Raw genomic sequence first — 20,108 nt, forward strand, 5'->3', positions numbered from 1 at the left:
CCAGTTAGTCATCACTGACTAAAAGGATATCAAGGTGGAGGGGGGATTTTGTCACCCCATCAAAAAGATCCCCGTACTCCCCCACGTGGTTATTTGCAAAACAACCCGAACAAACCCAACGAAACCCAATCATTCCCTACTGTTTTCCAACCCTCTCCGCCCTGGCTTGGAGAGAGAGGATGGATGAAAAAATGAGAAAGGGGCGACCAATTGCGAGTTCTGTGCGCCTGCGACATGCAAACAAGCAGCCCACGGGAGAGGATAACAGAAACCTAGGTCATATTCAGATACCGTAAAGTTATCAATAGACTAAAATATAAATGTAATATAAAGAATTAACATGTTTCTATATAGTATATGTGAAACAGAGACCTATTCGTTATGTGCGTAAAAGGCGCTCTGCAACGTAGGCTATGCCTCTTGTGGGCTTGAATCCATAAGGAGCCAATACAAGCGAAGAGGAGGCGTGTCTTAGCTCTTCTCCGAGACCTCCCAGAGCAGGTTGTTGCGTTTTTAGCTCTAAAGCGTCCAGACCTCCGAAGTACTCGTCAGTTTTCGAAGTAGGAGCCATGGCTACAACAGCTCAGTATATTCCGCGGAATAACTCCTTACCGTCCAACCCTCTCATGCATCCGGATTCGGACAGGATGCACCAGGGGACGACCTACAGAGAGGTGCAGAAAATGATGCACCACGAGTACTTGCAGGGGCTAGCGGCGACCAACACGGGACATCCGATGAGCCTGACGCACCACCAGTGGCTGCCCACCTCCAACACCGACTGGACCAGCGGTACCCATATCGGGCAACAGGAGCACAACAAAGCCAGTGTTCAGGCGAGTCGAGAGGACCTGAGTAGTGGCTTCCACCATAGATCTCACCTGGTGCACCAGCAGACGCAGAGTAGCCACCATGGGTCGTGGGCGCCGACAACGGCGCACCACTTGTCCCCGCTGTCGCCTGCCTCCAACGGGCACCAGTCGCTAGTTTACTCGCAGCCGGGATACACGAACCTCAACGCCATGCTAAGTCCCCAGCCCGCCTCTCTGCACCACAGCATGCGGGACCCGCTCCACGACGATACAGGTAGCCATGACAACCAGATGGAGTCCCCCCAGCAGGCGTTCAGCCACCACCAGGACCACTCAGACGAGGATGCGCCCAGCTCCGACGACCTGGAGCAGTTCGCCAAGCAGTTCAAACAGCGAAGGATCAAACTGGGCTTTACACAGGCGGACGTGGGCTTGGCCTTGGGCACCCTGTACGGAAACGTCTTTTCTCAGACCACTATCTGCAGGTTCGAGGCACTGCAGCTCAGCTTCAAGAACATGTGCAAACTTAAGCCACTGCTAAACAAGTGGCTGGAGGAGACAGACTCAAACACTGGCAGCCCCACCAATTTGGACAAGATTGCTGCGCAGGGCAGGAAACGAAAGAAGAGGACCTCGATTGAAGTTGGGGTGAAAGGGGCGCTGGAAAATCATTTCTTAAAATGTCCCAAGCCCTCCGCCCATGAAATCACCAGTTTAGCCGGCTCTCTTCAATTGGAAAAAGAGGTTGTCCGTGTTTGGTTTTGCAACAGAAGACAAAAAGAGAAAAGAATGACGCCGATAGGGGTCCCTCATCCGAATATGGAGGACGTATATTCTCAAGCGGAGACCCCCCCTCTTCACCACACATTACAGAGTCCTGTGCAGTGACTGTTTTCATGAACAATCCTACAATTTCGGGGGAAACAATAAAAAAAAGGGAAAGGACTATGGAGTTTACAGTATTTCATTTTGTTTTACTGAGTGAGAAAGAACAGAGACATGGCAAAGTTGGATAGACAGATGAGTTTTGTCCCAGTACCCGGAACTTGTGTTACAACAACAAATAGGTAGAATGGAAAATGGTTGAAAAGAAAAACATACACTATTACTGAAATGATTTCGTTCACATTTTAAATGAGACAAATATCTATATTTACCAAAATTCTATGGAGGAGATGAAGTAAATTCGATGTTTCGTGGCTGTTCAAACGGGAACGATTAAATGTTCCAAGTGGTGTCTTGAACTGATGGCGCTCACCACAGTGCGAGGTGGTTGCCTGAAAATGATCAACAAAGGAGACACACACACACAATTAATATTTTGCCTTTCAGGCTTAAAACCGATTAACCACTATTTCTAATTATTAGCCTATTCTTTATATTTGTTATATTAATTGTGATGTTTGATTTGAACTTCAGTGTCACTTCTGTTCTGTATACTGTTTTATTGTTTCTCTCATTGTATTAGTGTAATGTAACTCATCAAAAACGCCTCCCTTACTCATACTGTTGACACAATGTCACCTGGCCAAAGGAGTTTGTGAAAAGATTATGGAAATTATGGCACCCGTTGATGACAAAAATCCCCACACTTAAATGTCAGATGCATTTCAAAATTGACGAATGCAACAGGACAGCTCACGTCTGGCAGCCTTCAAAAATGTATGCTTTGCAGATAGCAACAGACGCTAAAAAGGGCAATATGGAATAATACTTTATGAAACACGTGTTTTGTCGTTTTTTGTGTATTTGTTTTTATTATTATTTTCCTTTTGTATGGAGCACTTATTATTTCGTTGAAATTATCATTGCAATTTCATATTAGTTTTGTTTTCAGAATTTGTTTTGAGGTAGGCCTTTACTCACTATTTTCATGTTTACAGGTTCCTAAAATCACTCCAGGGCGCCGTCAGCAACTTGCATTGCTAACTGCCAAGCTATTCCAACCACCTTTGGAAAGAGATTGGTCTAATACGAAATGAAAGTGATATTCTCAGGTAACTTCAGTGCCCCAGGTCGAAGTGTCACGCTGTTCTCATTCTTTATATCACAATAAAAAGTAGAACTCGAATTCTGTACCTTCTATATTGATCTGAAAGGTAGCTTATGCTACGCCCCATTCATTTATACCATTCCTATTATTGTATTATAACCACTATATACGGAGAAATTCTGAAAATTCTCTATTGAAAAGTGATAAAGAGACCGGTTTTAGATATTTTTCTGATATGGAGAAGAAAGGAAAACGGATTAATTAGCCTACTCGTGCGTTGCGTGTCATTTCTCAAGGGTCTGGTACATTCTGATGGACAGTAGCCCAATTGCGTACTGCAGACAGTGCTATTCGATACAGCGGGGAAAAAACAACTTTCTTCAAAAAAAGATTTGAAATAAAATGTTGCCAGGATTATTTCCAATGTGTAAATATGTCGAATATGTAAACATGTATTTGTTCTGAGATATTTTTTTGTTTGTTTTGTTTTTCGGGCAGTTTTGTACACTTACTAATTCCAAGAAGATATTTTAATATGATTTCATTTATGAATCTGACCATTTATATATATATTTATTTCCTAAATGTGTTTGGAGCTTTTTGTTTGGCTCTGTTAATGGTTATGTTGCAGTGGAATTCAATATGTTTTGTTTACTACATTGGTTGTATGTTGATTGCTAAATGTAGGCTGCAAAGTCACATTTCTCCTATTTATGTTATAGTAATATTTTATTACTTACATAAAGCGTATACACAAGAAAAGGTATTTTGTCTTCATTAAGAAACCAAACCGTTTTCCTTTGTTGCTAACCATTGTGAAACCACCAGATGAGAAAAAAATATATACAAATGTATGTGGTAAACAAAAATCCAATGCACTAAGATAGTGTGTTGTGCTTAACCACTCTGATTTAAGCCGTCAGAAAGTGTTGACCTCAACATGTGTTCAGTTTAAACCAGTATTCCGTTATGTAATTGGGATTCATTTAAATCAGAGGCTGTGTACATGTGCTGTTTTAAAGGGAATAGACACAACAGTATGTTTACCTCAGGCATTCATATCCGCATCAAGTCCACAACATCCCTGACGTTGTTCACATCTTTGTGTAATCGCAGTATTAAATTGTGCAATATTATTACGAAAATAGTGTCTTTTTTATTGACTGATGTACCAATTACAATTAATATTATTATTATTATTAGTTAATACTGTTATATGGTATTAACAATACACTGCCAGGTAAATAATAGTATGCTACATAAGCAGCAATGTATCAGACTTGCCCTTGGTGCGCACCAACCAATTGTAATCGTATTTAAAACTAGTAGCCTACAGTATTGAGGTACATGTAAAAAGAAATGCCCTAAAATAAATACACACAGTGTCTTGTATCTTAAACTTCTGCTTTGAGAACAAATAAAGTGCCTGCGAGGGATTTCTGAGTTTCTATAATCATGCTAGTAATGACCAAATTATGGGTCATTGGAATATTCATATTATTATCCAAGACCACACACCCCTCTCAAAGTGTTCAGAATAAGCGTAGGCTATAATACAAATATGTTTTTATTTTTAAACATCACGCAGGTGTTATCAAATGGGCTGTAATAGGCTATGTCGAATTAGATCAAAATGCAAAGTAATAGGCTAGCTACCATTTGGATCACACAAACACGCACTGTAGGCTATGTGGTGCTCTAGGCTACAGCTAACGCAGGCCTACCGATAGCCATGTAAGAATAATTATCAGTAATTATCAGGACACAATTAGTTTGTATTATGTTTTGATATTCATATTAAACAAAGAAAGATGACGCAACTTTGCTTTCTGGGAAGAAAACCAGATGTGGGTGGACATTGGGCTACGGGGGAAAAGTTAGAAGACAAGCCGTTCTGATTCAGTAAATGTAGGCCTAATATTGCAACTCATTGGCCAATTTCATTGCATCTCACCAGTTTCAATGCCGCAAATTACAAAGAAGTCAAAGGGAATTGACTTTAATAACAGTCAAACTGATCCAATATTTTAGAGTTAGCCAAAAGTTCAAGGAAACGTTTAACATCAAACTATATGAATTTAGCGCGAAGTATTGTTATGATGTTTAGACTATTATGTTCAGTTATAGCTCTAGAACTTAATCAAGATACTGTACATCTCTAGTGTCCATGTTTGACATTAGCACAATAAGAAATGTCGATTTACGTCTTCTGTGATTTACTCTACATTTACATTAAGGCTGTTTTACTTTAGCCTAATCCTACCCAGCGATAGGCCTATTTTTAACCATGCATCTCATAAACAAATGCTACAAATGCTACATTTTATTAAAGCCTTCAATAAAACCGAGAAGGATAATTTACCTGAGTTGTTTGAAGAAAGCCTAACAAAAGTATGAACAATTGTTTTGAGTAGCCCATAAATTACCAATCGATATCAACTTGAGTGAAGACAAACTTTTTGTCGGATAGGAATTCTTGAAGCGATGTTTAGAGACGTTGGCCATTTCCATTGGCCTTCACATAGAAAACCTGAGAACATAAGATTCTCTCTCTCTCTGTTGGTGGGCCTGTATAATTTCCTTTTGTATCCATCCCACTCTTTGATACCATATTATAATGCAAAGAGAAGACGCATATTGACATTTCCACGAAATTCAGTCATCCAAATGTAGCTAATGGTCTTTAGGCGCTCCTTCTAAAGTCATAAAAGCGCTATCATCCAATAATAAATAGTATGTTGGAGATTAATAAAAATCGGATCATTTTGACGTACACATAGGCCTATCAAACATTGCCTATTAACTTGGGTTGAAGCGAATTTACCTGATTAAAACTAATCTAATCGAAATTCCCTATAACGTAGCTTTACATACGAATAGATTTAAGCTACTATAGTTCTTGAGAAGTGTCAGCTTAAACTGTTGTAAATGAGCCCAAATTAGGCTTGATGATATTGAAGCATTTTGAAGAGAACGGCGAGTCTCAAGCGCCCCCAAACGGTACAAATTTGTTCCTACAACTGTAAGAGCTCAGGCGAGTCACTGAGCAATTTGTTTAAAATGTATTGGAAGAATAATACACAATATTAAATCTGCATCAGTGGAGGCTGCTGAGGGGAGTATGGCTCATGGAATGGCATCAAACACATAGATGTATTTAATACCGTTCCACTGATTCTGCTCCAGCCATTACCACGAGCCAGTCCTCCCCAATTAAGGTGCCACCAACCTCCTGTGATCTGCATTATATTTGGCAGGGTATATGCACTACATGACCAAAAGTCATGGCACCTGCTCGTCGAACATCTCATTCCAAACTCATGGGCATTAATATGGAGTTATGGCTTTCCACTACATGTTGGAACATTGCTGCAGAGACTTGCTTCCATTCAGCCACAAGAGCATTAGTGAGGTCAGGGCACTGATGTTGGGCTATTAGGCCTGGCTCGCAGTCGGCATTCCAATTAATTCCAAAGGTGTTCGATATGGGTTTGAGGTCAGGGCTTTGTGCAGGCTATTCAAGCTCTTCCTCACCGATCTCGACAAACCATTTCTGTATGGACCTCGCTTTGTGCCCGGGAGAATTGTCATGATGAAACAGGAAAGGGCCATCCCCAAACTGTTGACACAAAGTTGGAAGCACAGAATCATCTAGAATGTCATTGTATGCTGTAGAATTAAGATTTCCCTTCACTGGAACTAAGGGGCTTAGCACGAGCCATGAAAAATTGCCCCAGACCATTATTCCCCCTCCACCAAACTTTACATTTGTAACTATGCATTGTGGCAGGTAGCATTCTCCTGACATCCGCCAAACCCAGATTCATCCGTCGGTGAAGCGTGATTCACCACTCCAGAGAACGCGTTTCCACTGCTCCAGAGTCCAATGGTGGCGAGCTTTACACCACTCTAGCAGACGCTTGGCATTGCGCATGGTGATCTTAGGCTTGTGTGCAGCTACTCAGCCATGGAAACCCATTTCATGAAGCTCCTGGCGAACAGTTCTTGTGCTGACGTTCCTTCATAGGCAGTTTGGAACTTGGTAGTAAGTGTTGCAACTGAGGATAGACAATTTTTACTTGCTACGCACTTCACCACTCTGTGGTCCCGTTCTGTGAGCTTGTGTGGCCACTTCATAATAACAGCACTTACAATTGACTGTGGCAGCTCTCGCATGGGCAGAAATTTAACAAACTGACTTGCTGGAAAGGTGCCATCCTATGACGGCGCCACGTTGAAAGACCATTCTACTGCCAATGTATGTCTATGGAGATTGCATGGCAGTGTGCTCAATTGTACACACCTGGCAGAAATGGGTGTGTCTGAAATATCCAATTCCACTCATTTAAGGGGTGTCCACATACTTTTGTATATATAGTGTACAAGGAACACAACAAAATTAATGACATATATAATCAGCATGTGACTGATAGGTCCTAAACATCTCGTGAAGTGGTTCTGTAACAGCAGATTGTATGTACATCCCAAATGGCATCCTATTCCCTATATAGTGCACTCTTTTTGACCAGCTCTGGTGAAATGTAGTGCACTATGTAAGGAATGGGGTGCCATTTGGGACACTGTATATGCTCAAAACCCAACTAAACGACCTGTTTAAATCACATATCCACATTGGATCCACACTATACACCTGGGATTTGTGAGTTATTAGTTTCAGACCTGTACAAATAGTTTAACTGCAGAATAATGGTTATGATGTATTACTGGTCTCACAGTCTTCCCTATGTCCTTAGAGATCTCTCCCGCCACCATCACTCATTATCTGGTGGGGAACTTAAAATGGTGCCACTTTTGGACCTAAATCATGCCATACTGATCATACTTTTGTACTGGAATATGACTTTCAAAATCCCCACAAAAATCATGAAGCACAGCCTGAATGATGATCAAACTCCACCATCAGTCGTCATCCAATAAGTCGGCTTCAACTGATGCAAACAGAGAAAGTGCATTATGCATACAACAAACACAGTACGACCTTTGGAACATCGTCATCTGTCCAGGTGGCCAAAATGCATGCTGAACATGCTGGACATGAACTAAACGAGATGCACCATCAGTAATGCCATTATAGGCCCGTATTGAAGTGTAGTTGCATGGACCCAGGAAGTGGAATTTAAACCAGCCCAGAGCTGATGCAGTAGGAAGGTCAGCAATGACATAATATGACTAATTGCCTTTCACTAGTTCCCCATTTGCTATTTAGCTCTGCTGTGTGGCATGGCGCAGAATGGGCATCACCAGCACTAAGGACTTGTGCGTACCAAATGGCACCCTATTCCCTATATCATGCACTTCTTTTGACCACAGCCCTATGCTAATCAATACACTATATAGGGAATAGGGTGCCATTTGGGAAGAACCCTAACCTTATGTAACAACGTAAAACAAAAAAAACTTGGTCAATGATGGTGGTGTGTCCAGTGGAAGGAAATGCAAGAGACATTTCACTCATATATGACAGTTTGTCAGACATTTTCAGATGTCGTGGCACATGGCTTCATCTTGACATTAGACTACTTTAAAAAGGTGTGAAAACATCTGATGACCTTCTAGTTGAAAGTTTCATGTGCCTGGTACTTTTCGGACTGGGCTAATAGATGTGTCAAACTAGCCCACCAGGCGAGTAAAACATTTCATAATTTCACAACATTTCATATTGCAAAGATTTTGGACCTTTGGTTTAGTTGAATGCCATCGGGGCTAGTAGAAAGAGTAGTTATCTGTTTGGGTCATACAATAATCGCCACATTTTTGGCTCATTAGTAAAGTCAGAAGTTCCCTATCTCTCCTAGCCTGGTCCCAGATCTGTTTGACAATGACCATAGGTTGGACTTAGAAAGACAGCACAAATATATCTAGGATCAAGCCCATTCTCTCCCTGTTATCTGCTTCCCATAACATACAGTACAGACTGACTGGTGCCAAGCACCATTTCGAGAGTGGTGCTGGAGCCAGCACTGGGCGTTTGAACACAGCACACGGATGCCTGCTTGCCTGTCTGCATGCCTGTCTGCCTGCCTGTCTGCCTGCCTGTCTGTCTGCCTGTCTGCCTGTCTGCCTGTCTGCCTGCCTGTCTGCCTGCCTAGCTCCTTCATCAGGGAGGTATCATCAAACACAGGAGATGTGGATTAGCGATGATTAGCAGGGATTAAAGCTGGTTAATGGTGGAAAAATACATGAGAAACCAGCGGCTCAGGGGGGGATTTTGCTCGCACTAGAGGATTTGCATTGATCCGCAGCAAATGAATGAGGATTAGTCGCATCTATCTGCCAACAGATAAATAACATTAAGCGTATTATATGGCGTCGCCTGTTATTAACAACATTACAAACAAGCACAACAATGCCGGCAATTATGGAAATAATGGGCTTGAATTATGCTCTTCAGTGCGATTCTCTCCCAACTCGCTGCAGAGGAGATATAGTAGCTAAGAGGATGCTGAAGACCTATGCTCCCGAGAAGGCTAAGAACCCCAATACTAGGTTGATACTACTACAAGGCCCTCGGGTATTCATTGTATGGTATTGCTTGGTACAGTAAAGTGTTTTTCACATTACTGAGCCGAGCTGAACCGAGCCGAGCTGATTTGACCTGGTTACGCATACACTATATCTGGAATCATGCCCGGAAAGGACAATGTGAAAAGAAAATATCAGAGCCAGCACAGTTCGGTTGGGGACAGCAGTACTATGGGGTGCTCAAGTGTCCATTGTACAGACTATTTGGTACGCTAAGTTAGCTAAATTGATCATTCAGGAAGTCAGGACAGTCACTTTAGAAGTAAATTCGATATTGTTCACTCTGAACTACAGTAACAGACAGTGACGTGTATTCATGGACGCCAAGGTAAGCCAGGCTTCCCTAAACATTTACAAAAAAATTTATTAAAAATAAAAAATAATTATTTATTTTATCTCTCTGTGTTTAATAATTTTCCTTCAATTCGCAAGAAGCCAAATGTATCTCACAGGAGAACGCATCCGAGCAAGCGAAACAGCGCCCCTCTGTCTCTCTACGTGTCTCTCAGCGCCCCTCTGTCTCTCTACATGTAAGCCATCTATCTGATGCTGTCTGGTCCAAACGAGTATGACATTGTTGCCGCCCGTAGCATTAAAGGCAAGGGAAGCCAATGAGGATTTGGCCTCCCTTGATAAAAAAGTATAAAAAATTGGTCATTCACCGTTGTTAAACTGAGCGAGCTCAACATTGAATGGTTCTGGCTCACCCAAAAAAAGTGTCAAGAGATTTTGGCATCACTCCTAGCAAATCCTATTGAGAGCATACGTCATTGACAGAAAAACGTGAATTGTTGCATCTCATTGTGTTGTTTTCCTCCGGTGGCTATCTAGCTAAAATTGTCCCATTCCTAAATTAGCCATGGATGGAAATAGGGATTTTGACTCGTGGTTCTACTTAATTCTCCGTATTGGCCAATGATTATAACGCCGATTCCTATCTAACCATTAATTAATAGATTGTTGTAGCCCATGAATGGAAGTTAGGCTAGTGAGCAAGCATTTTAGCCAGGAAGCCTAGGACAACTAAAAATAAAAGTGTGTACTGTCTGACAGAGTGATAGACCATTTCGTCAACATGAAAGAGAGGAGGATGGCATTGGCCTTTCTCTAGGAGGAGGGTGAGTTAACATGTGTTTCTGCTTGCACGAACGCACACAAACACACAGAAATCAGAACCATGGACAGCCACATCAATGTAGCTTAAATTGTTTTTGCTATCTTTTAGTTGTCACTGTACTAGACTAAGCAGAGGTGATTTGATGATGTTGAAATGTTGAAGTTGAAATGGTGCTGGAATAGTGGGGGCACCTCCTGTTTTCTTTGCTACTTGCGATAACTCTCTATGGTTCTAAATCAATAGTTGTTTAGTGATCCGAAAATGTCAGAAACGTTGCCTTGCTTGACCATGCTGTAAGTCATTTAACTGTTTGTTACATGCAATATGCTTTGCGGACTTCACTGGACAGAGGTTGCTCTCTGGTTTTGTTATAAAACAAAGATGTAGTTGAATTTATTCTGCCCCTGTGTCTTCTTATTGTCTCGGCCTTTATAGGCCTATATATCACGATCGCAAAGGCATATGAATTAACAGGTTAAAGAGCAAACAATGAAATTATCACAACATGTAGGTTGTAATATGGCTTATTTTTTTGTCACAGTTAAGAGATTGAGTGGAAGAGAGACAAGGGGGTAAAGAGCTCCATATAACCCTATCCTCCAGCCCAGGCAGGTGAGAGTTCCATCGGGTTCCCCTCTCTCTTATCCTCCAACACTTCTCTTCCCCCTTTCTCGCCATTTATGTAATATAGGCTGCACTCTCACTTTGAGATCTAAAGATGGGGGGAGGGTTTGGATGCAGAAAGATGGAATAATGCATTTTTTCATTAAAAGAAACGATTTTTCTCGCACCTCATGGTTTCTTCTCCTCTGAGCGACTTGAAAGATGGGCAACAATGTGGCTACACAGTGAAACCCTAGTTACCATATGAAACGCTCCACAGACCCAGTGGTGAATCGGAAGAAAGAGTAAGGAAGGAAAAGTGCTGTGTTATTTATGATGTTGGGCCTGTAGCAGTGGAGGCTCCTCAGAGGAGGAAGGGGAGGACCATCCTAAATTTCAGGAAAATGTAAAATAATATTTTGTTATATAAAACTATACTAAATATTCACTTCACCTGATTAATGCACATTGTTTTGCCATTAAATTCTACAGTGGTCTCAACAGCACCCTCTGGCATAGCACAATGGTGTAGCCGGAGGACAGTTATTTTCCGTCCTACTCTGGCTACATTAACTTCAATTCAAAACCTAGACACTCATGCTCCTCCCCTTCCTCAGACCTACATGGAAATTATGACAACTTCCTCCAACTAATCAAAGCTTTTGCACAATGGCCGCCCAGCCAAACTGAGCAATCAGGGGAGAAGGGCCTTGGTCAGGGAGGTAACCAAGAGTTCCTCTGTGGAGATGGGAGAACCTTCCAGAAGGTCAACCATCTCTGCAGCACTCCACCAATCAGGCCTTTGTAGTAGAGTGCCAGACGGAAGCCACTCCTCAAAAAAAGGCACCTGACAGCCCACTTGAAGTTTGCCAAAAGGCACCTAAAGGACTCTCAGACCGTGAGAAACAATATTCTCTGGTCTGATGAAACCAAGATTGAACTCTTTGGCCTAAATGCCGAGAGTCACGTCTGGACGAAACCTGGCACCATCCCTATGGTGAAGCATGGTGGTGGCAGCATCATGATGTGAGGATGTTTTTAGCGGCAGGGACTGGGAGACTAGTCAGGATCGAGGGAAAGATGAACGGAGCAAAGTACAGCGAGATCCTTGATGAAAACCTGCTCCAGAGCACTCATGACCTCAGACTGTGGCAAAGGTTCACCTTCCAACAGGACAATGACCCTAAGCACATAGTCAAGACAACACAGGAGTGGCTTTGGGACAAGTCTCTGAATGTCCTTGAGTGGCCCAGCCAGAGCCTGGACTTGAACACAATCTAACATTTCTGGAGAGACCTAAAAAATAGCTGTGCAGCAACGCTCCCCATCTAACCTGACAAAGATTGAGAGGATCTGCAGAGAAGAATGGGAGAAACTCCCCAAATACAGGTGTGCCAAGCTTGTAGCGTTATACCCAAGAAGCTGCCAAAGAAGCTGCCAAAGGTGCTTCAACAAAGTACTGAGTAAAGGGTCTGAATACCTATGTAAATGTGATATTTCATTTTTTTATACATTTGCAAACATTTCTAAAAACCTGTTTTTGCTTTGTCATCATGGAGTATTGTGTGTAGATTGATGAGGCAAAAAAGCATTTAATCAATTTTAGAATAAGGCTGTAATGTAACAAAACATGGAAAAAGCCAAGGGTTCTGAATACTTTCCGAATGTACTGTATATTGTTTTCTTGGTTTTAGAACTTTATTTTTGTGTCAATTTATTATATGTATTTATAGCTAGCTAGCAGAGTGCAGTTTTATCCACCAGAATGGCTAGTTAACGCTAACGACAATAGTGGATTTTTTGTTGACGACCCCTTTAATAAACAAATTAGGCACATTTGGGCAGTGTTGATACAACATTTTGAACAGAAATGCAATGGTTCATTGGATCAGTAAAAACTTTGCACATTCACTGATGCCATCTAATGGCCAAAATCTAAATTGCACCTGGGCTGGACTAATACAATATGGCCTTTCTCTTGCATTTCAAAGATGGTGGTACAAAAACATACAAAAGAACGGTTGGTTTTTTCTTCGTATTATCTTTTACCAGATCTATTGAGTTATATTCAACTACATTCCTTTCACATTTCCATGACCTTCAAAGTGTTTCCTTTCAAATGGTACCAAGAATATGCATATCCGTGCTTCAGGGCCTGAGCTACAGGCAGTTAGATTTGGGTATGTCATTTTAGCCGAAAATTGAAAAACGGGGCTAATCCTTAAGAGTTGAATTGCCCACATCAGATTGAAGTTAATGGGAAAAAGCTGCATTGATCATGTGTTGGACAAAGGTCTGTTAATTCAAAATGCGCAACACAAAGAGAAGTTAAGAAGAAACAGGGATGTTCTCAAGTGGCTTATCGACGCAACTGCATTTTTGGACATGTAGGAGTTGTCTTTTAGGGGGCACGATGATAGGGAACGTGTTACGGTGAGTGAATGAGGACCCAAAAGCGAACTAACTTAAACAGAGCTTCTTTAATAACCAAACTGTGGTAGGCTCAGATAGACCGGCAGATTCCGACAGGACAGGACAAGGTTACAGCAAACATGACGATAGTCTGGCTCAGGCATGAAACACAACAAACAAGAATCCGACAAGGACAGGAACAAAAACAGAGAGAGATATAGGGGACTAATCAGAGGGAAAAGGGGAACAGGTGGGAGAAGGGGTGACGAGGTAGTCAAGAGGAGACAAGGAACAGCTGGGGGAAAGCGGGGGAGAAAAGGTAACCTAATACGACCAGCAGAGGGAGACAGGGTGAAAGGAAAGGACAGAAAGACACAACATGACAATACATGACAGTACCCCCCCACTCACCGAGCGCCTCCTGGCGCACTCGAGGAGGAAACCTGGCGGCAACGGAGGAAATCCTCGATCAGCGCACGGTCCAGCACGTCCCGAGAGGGAACCCAACTCCTCACCTCAGGACCGTACCCCTCCCAATCAACGAGGTACTGGTGACCACGGCCCCGAGGACGCATGTCCAAAATCCTGCGGACCCTGTAGATGGGTGCGCCCTCGACAAGGATGGGGGGGGGGGGGGGGGGGAGACGAGCGGGGGCGCGAAGAACGGGCTTAATACAGGAGACATGGAAGACCGGGTGGACGCGACGAAGGTATCGCGGAAGAAGAAGTCGAACTGCGACAGGATTAATGACCCGAGAAATACGGAACGGACCAATGAACCGCGGGGTCAACTTGCGAGAAGCCGTCTTAAGGGGAAGGTTCTGAGTGGAGAGCCAAACTCTCTGACCGCGACAATATCTAGGACTCTTAGTTCTACGCTTATTAGCAGCCCTCACAGTCTGCGTCCTATAACGGCAAAGTGCAGACCTGACCCTCTTCCAGGTGCGCTCGCAACGTTGGACAAAAGCCTGAGCGGAGGGGACGCTGGACTCGGCGAACTGAGATGAGAACAGCGGAGGCTGGTACCCGAGGCTACTCTGAAAAGGAGATAGCCCGGTCGCAGACGAAGGAAGCGAGTTGTGGGCGTATTCTGCCCAGGGGAGCTGTTCTGACCAAGACGCAGGGTTGCGAAAAGAAAGACTGCGTAAGATGCGACCAATAGTCTGATTGGCCCGTTCTGCTTGACCGTTAGACTGGGGGTGAAAGCCGGAAGAGAGACTGACGGAAGCCCCAATCAAACGGCAAAACTCCCTCCAAAATTGAGACGTGAATTGCGGACCTCTGTCCGAAACGACGTCTGACGGAAGGCCATGAATTCTGAAAACATTCTCGATGATGATTTGTGCCGTCTCTTTAGCAGAAGGAAGCTTAGCAAGGGGAATGAAATGAGCCGCCTTAGAGAACCTATCGACAACCGTAAGAATAACAGTCTTCCCCGCTGACGAAGGCAGTCCGGTGACAAAATCTAAGGCGATGTGAGACCACGGTCGAGAGGGAATGGGAAGCGGCCTGAGACGGCCGGCAGGAGGGGAGTTACCGGACTTAGTCTGCGCGCAGACCGAACAAGCAGCCACGAAACGACGCGTGTCATGCTCCCGGGTGGGCCACCAAAAACGCTGGCGAATGGAAGCAAGCGTACCCCGAACGCCAGGGTGGCCGGCTAACTTGGCAGAGTGAGCCCACTGAAGAACGGCCAGACGAGTAGGAACGGGAACGAAAAGAAGGTTCCTAGGACAAGCGCGCGGCGACGGAGTGTGAGTGAGCGCTTGCTTTACCTGCCTCTCAATTCCCCAGACAGTCAACCCGACAACACGCCCCTCAGGGAGAATCCCCTCGGGGTCAGTGGAGGCTACTGAAGAACTGAAGAGACGAGATAAAGCATCAGGCTTGGTGTTCTTAGAGCCCGGACGATAAGAAATCACGAACTCGAAACGAGCGAAAAACAACGCCCAACGCGCCTGACGCGCATTAAGTCGTTTGGCAGAACGGATGTACTCAAGGTTCCTATGGTCAGTCCAAACGACAAAAGGAACGGTCGCCCCCTCCAACCACTGTCGCCATTCGCCTAGGGCTAACCGGATGGCGAGCAGTTCGCGGTTTCCCACATCATAGTTACGTTCCGACGGCGACAGGCGATGAGAAAAATACGCGCATGGGTGGACCTTGTCGTCAGAGAGGGAGCGCTGAGAAAGAATGGCTCCCACGCCCACCTCTGACGCGTCAACCTCGACAACGAACTGTCTAGAGACGTCAGGTGTAACAAGGATAGGAGCGGATGTAAAACGATTCTTGAGGAGATCAAAAGCTCCCTGGGCGGAAACGGACCACTTAAAGCACGTCTTGACAGAAGTAAGGGCTGTGAGAGGAGCTGCCACCTGACCGAAATTACGGATGAAACGACGATAGAAGTTCGCGAAGCCGAGAAAGCGCTGCAGCTCGACGCGTGACTTAGGGGCGGGCCAATCAATGACAGCTTGGACCTTAGCGGGATCCATCTTAATGCCTTCAGCGGAAATAACAGAACCGAGAAATGTGACGCAGGAGGCATGAAAAGTGCACTTCTCAGCCTTCACAAAAAGACAATTCTCTAAAAGGCGCTGGAGGACACGTCGAACGTGCTGAAGATGAATCTGGAGTGACGGTGAAAAAATCAGGATATCGTCAAGGTAAACGAAAACAAAGATGTTCAGCATGTCTCTCAGAACATCATTGACTAATGCCTGAAAGACAGCTGGAGCGTTAGCGAGGCCGAAAGGAAGAACCCGGTATTCAAAGTGCCCTAACGGAGTGTTAAACGCCGTCTTCCACTCGTCCCCCTCCCTGATGCGCACGAGATGGTAAGCGTTACGAAGGTCCAACTTAGTGAAAAACCTGGCTCCCTGCAGGATCTCGAAGGCTGAAGACATAAGAGGAAGCGGATAACGATTCTTAACTGTTATGTCATTCAGCCCTCGATAATCTATGCAGGGGCGCAGAGACCCGTCCTTCTTCTTGACAAAAAAAAACCCCCGCTCCGGCGGGAGAGGAGGAGGGGACTATGGTACCGGCGTCAAGAGCTACAGACAAATAATCCTCGAGAGCCTTACGTTCGGGAGCCGACAGAGAGTATAGTCTACCCCGGGGGGGAGTGGTTCCCGGAAGGAGATCAATACTACAATCATACGACCGGTGTGGAGGAAGAGAGGTGGCCCTGGACCGACTGAACACCGTGCGCAGATCGTGATATTCCTCCGGCACCCCTGTCAAATCACCAGGCTCCTCCTGTGAAGAAGAGACAGAGGAAACAGGAGGGATAGCAGACATTAAACATTTCACATGACAAGAGACGTTCCAGGAGAGGATAGAATTACTAGACCAATTAATGGAAGGATTATGACAAACTAGCCAGGGATGGCCCAAAACAACAGGTGTAAAAGGTGAACGAAAAATCAAAAAAGAAATGGTTTCGCTATGATTACCAGAAACAGTGAGGGTTAAAGGTAGCGTCTCACGCTGAATCCTGGGGAGAGGACTACCATCCAGGGCGAACAAGGCCGTGGACTCCCTTAACTGTCTGAGAGGAATGTCATGTTCCCGAGCCCAGGTCTCGTCCATAAAACAGCCCTCCGCCCCAGAGTCTATTAAGGCACTGCAGGAAGCTGACGAACCGGTCCAGCGTAGATGGACCGACAAGGTAGTGCAGGATCTTGAAGGAGAGACAGGAGTAGTAGCGCTCACCAGTAGCCCTCCGCTTACTGATGAGCTCTGGCTTTTACTGGACATGAAGTGACAAAATGACCAGCAGAACCGCAATAGAGACAGAGGCGGTTGGTGATTCTCCGTTCCCTCTCCTTAGTCGAGATGCGGATACCTCCCAGCTGCATAGGCTCAGCTCCCGAGCCGGCAGAGGAAGATGGTAGTGATGCGGAGAGGGGGGCAACGGAGAACGCGAGCTCCTTTCCACGAGCTCGGTGACGAAGATCAACCCGTCGCTCAATGCGAATAGCGAGTTCAATCAGGGAATCCACGCTGGAAGGGACCTCCCGGGAGAGAATCTCATCCTTTACCTCTGCGCGGAGACCCTCCAGAAAACGAGCGAGCAAAGCCGGCTCGTTCCAGCCACTGGAGGCAGCAAGAGTGCGAAACTCAATAGAGTAGTCTGTTATGGATCGATTACCTTGACATAGGGAAGACAGGGCCCTGGAAGCCTCCTCCCCAAAAACAGATCGATCAAAAACCCGTATCATCTCCTCCTTAAAGTCCTGATACTGGTTAGTACACTCAGCCCTTGCCTCCCAGATTGCCGTGCCCCACTCACGAGCCCGTCCAATAAGGAGAGATATGACGTAGGCGACACGAGCAGTGCTCCTGGAGTAAGTGTTGGGCTGGAGAGAAAACACAATATCACACTGGGTGAGGAACGAGCGGCATTCAGTGGGCTCCCCAGAGTAACACGGCGGGTTATTGATTCTGGGCTCCGGAGATTCGAAAGCCCTGGAAGTGGCCGGTGGATCGAGGCGGAGATGGTGAACCTGTTCTGTGAGGTTGGAGACTTGGGTGGCCAGGGTCTCAACGGCATGTCGAGCAGCAGACAATTCCTGCTCGTGTCTGCCTAGCATCGCTCCCTGGATCTCGACGGCTGAGTGGAGAGGATCCGAAGTCGCTGGGTCCATTCTTGGTCGGATTCTTCTGTTACGGTGAGTGAATGAGGACCCAAAAGCGAACTAACTTAAACAGAGCTTCTTTAATAACCAAACTGTGGTAGGCTCAGATAGACCGGCAGATTCCGACAGGACAGGACAAGGTTACAGCAAACATGACGATAGTCTGGCTCAGGCATGAAACACAACAAACAAGAATCCGACAAGGACAGGAACAAAAACAGAGAGAGATATAGGGGACTAATCAGAGGGAAAAGGGGAACAGGTGGGAGAAGGGGTGACGAGGTAGTCAAGAGGAGACAAGGAACAGCTGGGGGAAAGCGGGGGAGAAAAGGTAACCTAATACGACCAGCAGAGGGAGACAGGGTGAAAGGAAAGGACAGAAAGACACAACATGACAATACATGACAGAACGTTCTGCTAACAGACGGAACTACGAGGAGTTTGCAGAGGTAATAGCGCGTTACAATGCTTTACTTGTTGAACATATGGAATTTTCTACTGTCGTCTCTGGGATGTCGAAATCAATTCAGAATGATTTGATAGCTTCCACCGCGTCATCCATAAGCTTCCATCTTATCATCCAGTGCATTTTTGCATGGCAAATGGGTGAAACCATAGAAATCAGTTGAAATCAGCTGTCGCTTGCAGTTGTCAGGTATGTGAATAATCAGGGCTTTATTCAGGAACGTTTATTGGGATGCTTTGATGTGTCAAGTGGGCAAGATGCGAGTCTGAGTTTAACTTCATGGAGAAACGTCTTGCCGAAACCTATGATGGCGCTGCTGTAATATAATGTCTCTGCTATTTGTATTTACATCTAAGTCCCCTCCTGTTCCCTGATTAAGAGGAGATGACCACTCCACTCACATTACCAGTGTCAACTCTCTCCTGACATGAACTGAAGCCACATCTCATGTGCACTTTCATCCACTAGGGTATTGAATGTTTCCTCTCCAAGCACTGTGGCCCTGTCAATTTTCCTCTCATTAATGTATGTAGAGTCAATCACATACACAAACACAATCACATTATTACACATCAATGTGATTTAAATCCTTGCTTGGACTAACTCACTCTTAGCTCTTTTTTCTAACTGTGTTGTGTTGTTGTTTTTTGTCTTCCCAGTCAAATCCTGTCTTGCCCTCAGTGGAAGAGTTGAGCCTGTGAACACCTCAACCACTGTCCTCCACTGAAGCCAAGCCTCAGCTCGTGCCTCGTACCCTCAGTCAATCACTGCTGTGATCGCTTCCCAACACTGTGTAAGTAGCCCTCCCATTCCCCATAATATTTCACTATAAATGTTGTCATTAAATGTTTTAGGTTAAAATGATTTGTCTTTGACGATTTTTGGAACACGCTTTGCTGTCTCCGTGCGGTCCATGCCTATACCATGGGTCTCCCATCCTCCTCAGTTTGTCAAGTCACCAGCCTCCGCTGGCCTGTGGCTATATGGTTCCTCCTTCATGCAGACTCCCAAGGTATAGATCTATAGAGAGAGGGGTATAAATGCAGGTTTAAAAAGTTCCTCTCCCCCCTACCTCCCATCTCTCTTTTGATCTTCTCTGGGTTTTGAAGAAGAAGAGAAGACGGTATCCTGGCTTCATGACTGTGAGGGGTCCCTTTCAACCACTGAGCTGTCTTTCAGTGTGATAAACAATTGAGAGGAGAGGTCACGGCTATTACCAACCTCCCTATGGCTTGCAGGCTATACTGTAGATACAAGAAGAGATTCACAACTAGAGGAATGTTTGAAGTATTCAAAGCCACCATTTTGACTAATTCAGCTAGATGTTTGGAGAATAGTAGTAGTACTGTCCTGCCCTACAAAGGCAAACTGCAATAACTGCAAATTCGGTCAAAAATATTTGATCTGTTGTAAGGTCCAGGTGTAATATCTGATTAATGTGGTATTTAGTTTCCTGACACAAGAACAAGCCAGATAATCAGAATAAATCATGAAGTACCAAATATTGCTCTCTGTCTGG

At 44.7% G+C, this 20,108-nt stretch overlaps 1 protein-coding gene across 1 annotated transcript; it reads left to right on the forward strand.

The window, feature by feature from the left end:
* The first annotated feature begins 237 nt into the window (after nucleotides 1-237).
* Nucleotides 238-3,941, forward strand: LOC110488961 (POU domain, class 3, transcription factor 1-like). Its single transcript, XM_021561460.2, has one exon. The coding sequence runs from the start codon at nucleotides 570-572 to the stop codon at nucleotides 1,698-1,700; it is 1,131 nt and encodes a 376-aa protein (XP_021417135.1). The 5' UTR covers nucleotides 238-569; the 3' UTR covers nucleotides 1,701-3,941.
* Nucleotides 3,942-20,108: the final 16,167 nt, after the last annotated feature.

The sequence above is a fragment of the Oncorhynchus mykiss genome, chromosome 2, assembly GCF_013265735.2.
Source record: "Oncorhynchus mykiss isolate Arlee chromosome 2, USDA_OmykA_1.1, whole genome shotgun sequence".
Lineage (NCBI taxonomy): Eukaryota > Metazoa > Chordata > Actinopteri > Salmoniformes > Salmonidae > Oncorhynchus > Oncorhynchus mykiss.

Coding starts and splice junctions, on each gene's coding strand:
- LOC110488961 (XM_021561460.2), top strand. CDS start 570: ATGGCTACAACAGCTCAGTATATTCCGCGGAATAACTCCTTACCGTCC.